At 38.6% G+C, this 6,042-nt stretch overlaps 1 protein-coding gene across 1 annotated transcript; it reads left to right on the plus strand.

Moving 5' to 3' along the window:
• Nucleotides 1-390: 390 nt before the first annotated feature.
• Nucleotides 391-5,281, plus strand: LOC308122529 (vesicle-associated membrane protein 2-like). The gene is made up of 5 exons (XM_080484367.1): nt 391-639; nt 1,986-2,106; nt 2,798-2,956; nt 4,034-4,085; nt 4,886-5,281. Coding segments are annotated over exons 1-5 (351 nt in total). The 5' UTR covers nt 391-637; the 3' UTR covers nt 4,903-5,281.
• The last annotated feature ends 761 nt before the right edge of the window (nt 5,282-6,042 follow it).

The following is a 6,042-nucleotide window of genomic DNA, read 5'->3' on the forward strand; positions in this document are numbered from 1 at the left end:
AACACCAGTGTTTACATTGCTCAGGTGGATAAAACTCACAGCGACAAACAAGTAGAGGAATAGAACAGGAATTTTCTCTGCTTAAACAATAAACTTATTGTGAATAAATGTGTTATCTTCAAAATAATCATTAAAAAGTTTTTAATGTTGATTGAACTTGTGAGCGTGCGTCTTGATTCAAGACTAGTTTGGGTGAATAAAATAACCAACTTTAGAAAAATACTATTAATTTACCAAAATGGTTATTGTGATTATTTTTATCGGTGCTGATAACTACAATAAGTTTTTTTTTTTTTTAAACCCGGATCACAACTGCGCATGCGCAAAAGATTCTGCATATCATCACTGCGTGCGTGTGCACAGAGGGGGCGGGGGCTTGTCCCGTGACGCACTGATATTTCAAGTTTTGAGGTGTAAAACAAAAAAAAGTGAACGAAGTATTTTAACAGAGAAGAAAACTAAAGTTATCCTTCATCATTGATATATTGATATTCAACTCTCTCTCACTCTCTTTCTCTCTTTCTCTCTCTCTCTCTGTGTTTGTGTTTGTGTGTTCGTGTGTTCCCCTCCCGCCCTCAACCTCTCAGATTATCTCCATCACCATCATCATCATCATCATCATCATCCTGCCGCTGAGATGTGAGTACCACCACACTTTACTTTCCTTTTTAATCAAATTTAAACCTTTTGAAAATCACCTTTGTCTGTTTGTTCTTGTAGAATAAAGAGTCTGTGTTCAATTTACGGGCTTTAATTTGTCAGATTTCTGTAGTTTCAGCACAGATTATTGTAATATTTGTCATTTTTAATCCCTATTCTCTCAGATTGTGTTGTACAGAGGACAGTTGTATCATTTCCTGGCAGTAAAGAAAAAGCAAAAATGTGACTGTTAGTCACATAAAAACAAAAACTAAACATCGGCACAGTGTGAGCTTAAAGGCTTTTATCACTTTAATTTAAACAAAAAAAAAAAAACACTTTTAATCCACTTTCAGCTATAAAAACTAGAGAAAACTAGTCAGAAACATTCCTTATATCAACCAGAGAAAAGTGCAAACTCATGGACGATGATTCTAATGTATTATAAAATGGCATTGTGTGTATTTCTGATGTATGATTGTGTGTGGGGGGATGGGAGCAGAGAGCATTAAAGCCTGCATGTTGATCTCCATCAGTCTGCTGCACTAATCTTTCTCCATTTTGCTCGTGAAAAGCAGCCGGACTGTCAGAGGACAAACAAAACAAAGCAAGCCAGCCGTTCATAGAGTCTCCAATCACATATTTCATTTCTCTAAACTGTTGCAGAGTTTTGTGCTTAATGTGGTCGGGTGGCAGAATCAGATGAGTCACATCTTTATTACTGAAATCTTGTTTGTGTTTTATCATTTAAACTGTGTGTTTCTGCAGCCGGTGACCTTCACACTGACCCTTTATGTCACTCTTCATCATTTATTATAATTTTAATTCTCTATAATCTAATCTCACCTGGATTCGTCTTGGAAGGAACATTAATTGTTCTTATTATTCCGTGCAGTTATAAGCCCTTTAAATAATCCCATGAAATAATCCTGAACATTAAGAACAGTGCAGACAGCAGGAGACGGTTTAGAAAGGAAGAAACTGGAAAACGGTTGGAGAAACTAACTTCAGTTCGATTTCCACATGCGAGCCCTGCAGACGACTGGCTTTTATTTTCAGAAGTTGATACCTTAATTCATTATTTAGCTCTTATTTTGTTGATTTCCTAATTTTCCCTTCACTCTAATTAGATATTTGGCTCATCGACATGTTTTCTATTCACCTTTGAAAGTTTTATCGTCTCTTATTTCACCTGTGAAGTCATTTGTATCTTTACAAAATAAAGGTTCAACATTTAGTTTTCGCTTTTGGGAAGAGAACAAATTTAAAAATGATGTGATCTACAGAAATCATCTTTTTTTTTTAAAATGTTTTAACATCTCTTTCTCTTCCTCTCCTCCCCGCAGGTCGACTCCTGATGCAACAGGCACTCCCGGGGCCACAGATGGCGAGGGCGGCCCCCCGGCGGCGGCCCCCAACCTCACCAGCAACAGACGACTGCAGCAGACGCAGGCGCAGGTGGACGAGGTGAGGAAACCTCAACCTGTGACCACAATAATATATCAAAATAACTTTAAATAGTTTGACACGATAACGGTTTAGGAATGCACAGAAAGTGAGAAAATTTTTATGTTTCATCGTTGTAATTGTGTCTGTTTGGTCATAAATCTTATGGTTAGTTCATGTTCCATCTGTGTAAATTGAATTGTTGTGTTTCTGGAAACAAACATATTTTGATGAGATTATGAGTCGTGGCTCTTTAGTTCCTTTGTATTGAGTCTCTGAAGTTTGCTGAAGATTTAATGTACGAGAATTATTCATCTTATTATGGGTTGTTTTATTAATTTAGTTTGTAAACCTGGCTTGTTCTCGAAAAAGGCTGCAGACGAAAATGGTTAAAAAGGCAAAAACTGTTTGTTTGTTTTTTAAAAAAAAAAGGATAAAACTGGTAAAATTGCAAAAAAAAAAAAAAAAAAAAAAGTTGAACATTTTTTAAAACTGCTAAAAAATAGCCACAAAAGCTAAAATTCTAAAACCTTATAAATGTACGTTTAGCAAAACTACACAAGTAACTTTATATTTATATTAAACTAGTTTTAAGTTCTGTGAAGATGAAAGTAGTTGACATGAGCAGCAGGGCGCATTGTGATATTTCTATGACGCCAGAATAGTTCCTGAGAATATAATCTGTATTTTGTTTTGTTTTTTCGTCCTCGAGGTGGTGGACATCATGCGTGTGAACGTGGACAAAGTCCTGGAGCGAGACCAGAAGCTGTCGGAGCTGGACGACCGGGCCGACGCCCTGCAGGCTGGCGCCTCGCAGTTCGAGAGCAGCGCCGCCAAACTCAAGAACAAGTACTGGTGGAAGAACTGCAAGGTGGGCGGCACACGTCATTACCCCGTCATCCAGCTGTGGTTCTTCCTAGTGTCTTCGTTTATCGCATGAATCAGACTTTCTGGAGGTGCAGTTGTAACGGCAAACGTTGGCAATGAGTGGGATCGGTCTGTGAAGTAGCTGTCATGTACGTTACAACCACTAGAGGTCGCCATGAACCGTTTGTTCTGTTGCTGATTGCTGTGATTTGACTTCGTCAAATGAGGTAGATTTGTTCTTTTGGAGCTCAGTAGGTCAGTAAAAGTGTCTTGAAAAATCCACAATGTTTAGTTTTGGTTCCATGTTGGTCATATTGTGCAAAATTCACTTTCTCATAGTTTTCCAACGGTAATATGCATCCCCATACCCGAAATGAAGGAAGTCTGTCCTCTCTCTCCCTGGCTTGTTTCAGTTTTTAAAAAGTGTGTTGCTCCAACCAGCCAATCAGAAATCAAACCCTATATAGTGTCATCGGGGGTTTAGCCAATCCCAATCAAGGTAGGCCCTCCCTTTGACTCCTCCCACAATCGGGCAGCTCTGCTCTGGCACATGACACCACGAGTGGAAGTACTTCCTCCTCTTCCTATAATGGTCATGTGTGGGCGGAGCCAGTCCAGCTCACACAGACACAGAAACTTTGATTGACAGCAAAGTCTCAATCTGGATTAGAGCCACAGTGGAGATTAAAGAGCCAGCTGTGGTTTGTGATGCAGTATTTTATTCATTTATTTTTAGTTCAACACGTTTGGTCAGACTGTGTGTGTGTGTACACAGAGGTTGGGCTTCTGTTTAAAAATTGTGGTGGAAATAAACACATTTTCATCAAACAAGGAAAACGCAAACACAAACACATACGCACACACACGCACACACATCTCCAGCTTTCTGGTTAATCTGCCCTCGTCAGATTGGATTTCCGCTCTCACTCATGTAGGTTTTATTTATAGCTCATTTAGATTCACACACTTGATTCTTCGGCCCATTTTAATCGTTCCTGATGTGAAAAGGACCAACGAGACGTTTTCACCTCATATTGTGTCGGTTCTGGTTCTGACATTCTCATCTCGCTCTTTCCTGCAGATGATGATCATCATGGCAATCGTAGGCATTATTTTCGTTGGCGTCATTTTCTGTGAGTGAAACAGTTTTTCTTTATTTTGAAGGGATATTTTACTAAAGTTTATATGGCTGACATTTACATTTTTCATTAAACAAATGAGCATTTGTTTAATTTCTTTGTGTGAAACTGTTGTTTTGCTTTTTTTTTATTAATAAAAAAAGTGGTTTAATATGTAATAATTGTATATTGGATGTTTGAGTCTTTAGGAAAGTGGTGAATTCATGAATTTACATTCAGAAAAAAGATAAACAAATCAACAATAAAGAAAAGGCAAATTAAGAAACATTTCTTTTTTTTTAAAGAATATGGGTGATTTTTTTTTTTTTTTTTAAACTGAAATGAAAAAAACTTGTGAATGTTTACAGTTAACTTTACAAAAATTTGGAATATTGTTGGAATGTTAATAAATGTTAATGAAAAGGCAAAACAGCAAAAAAAAATTTAAATCTAAAATGTTTCTCTGTTGAATTGTTGGTGACAATTTTGAAAAATTTTAATATTGTTGTAAATAGTTTAAGGTCAAAGATTTATGTGAAAAGAGAATTCAGAAAGTTGAAATATTGATTATAAAGTGAAAATAATGATCAGAACATGTTTTGAATATAGTACTATGAATTCATCAGATACAATAAAATATGGGGAAAATTTAAAAAAAGACATTTTAACTGTTTCAGTTTTGAAAATCCCATTGTAACGTGCATGAGAAAAACATTTCACATGTGAAGAAAAACGTTAAAACTTACAGGAAATGTCATTTGGTTTAAAAATAAATTTTTAAAAATTGTTCATAAATACCCGTTTCCTCTCCGCAGTGTATTTCTTTCACTGAGCTGCTCGTCGGGGACGAAGGACACGAGGGACAGAACCGGTCCAAACCCACAAAACTCCACCCAGCCCGTTCTCCTCCTCTTCCTCCTCCCCCCCGATTTATACTCAAGAACAATCTGGAGGTCTGATGACGAAGATGACGATGATGATGACGATGTGTCCACTCTGAGCAGAAACCTCTGAATCAACACGACTGGATCGGTCGACTTCATGTTGAAAGTTCGCGCGCCGCCCCGTGTTCGTCTCCGATGTGTTGTGAGCCGACGTGACTCGTGTGTTTCCTGTGTTTGAAACGTGTTTGTTCTGTTCAGGCTCCTGATGGAAACACTGTACCGTCAAACTGCAGACAATAAAGAAGGACTCATTTAAACCAAGACGTCACTGGTCGCCGCCGCAGTAGTGATCGATATTAATCTTTCACCAGAGATCACTTTTTCAGAAATATATTGAAGAGTGAACAGCTGTTCTACAGATATGAGGAGCAGAACAGAGGGTGTTCACATGGTGACAGCAGCTATGAATTGTGTGTGAATACTTAAAAGTACTCAAGTAGGTTTAGAAAGTTTTTCCATTGTGCCGTTGAGCCACGGCCGTGAGGATTTAGGCAGTGGAGGCCCAGAGGCGAGAGAAACGGCCTTGTGATTGGAAGTTCTCAGGTTCAAATCCCACGGAGGACAGGTCAGCATCGCCGTGAGTCCCTGAGCAAGACACTCAACCCCCATGTGGGCAGTCCAAAAAAAGGGGTTAATAAAGTCTGATTAGTTTAAATCACCAGCTCAAGGAGATCAAAACTTTAAAGAACTTTACACCGTGAAGTCGCCGACTTCAAATTTCCCCTAAAAATGTCGTCTTATGACATAAGTATTTAAACTAAGTTCTAAAACAAATATATTTACAGGTAATAAATTCTGTATGTTTAGCCGTCACAGCTCTCTGAGTAGATGATGTACCTTTGAGCTTCTCCAGCTGACTCTGAGGTGGAAACCTTGTTTTGCTCTTGGACACAGTGGTGACCGTCGGCTGTGGGATTCAAACCTGCAAACTTCAGACGTCCAACCACGATCTAACCGATGCCTTTGCAGTCACCCGCCCTCTTGGGTCCGGCTTAATCCTTTTTAAAACGCTCCGACGCCGTGGGAAC

The sequence above is a fragment of the Lipophrys pholis genome (assembly GCF_963383615.2).
Source record: "Lipophrys pholis genome assembly, chromosome: 17".
In the NCBI taxonomy this organism is placed as follows: domain Eukaryota; kingdom Metazoa; phylum Chordata; class Actinopteri; order Blenniiformes; family Blenniidae; genus Lipophrys; species Lipophrys pholis.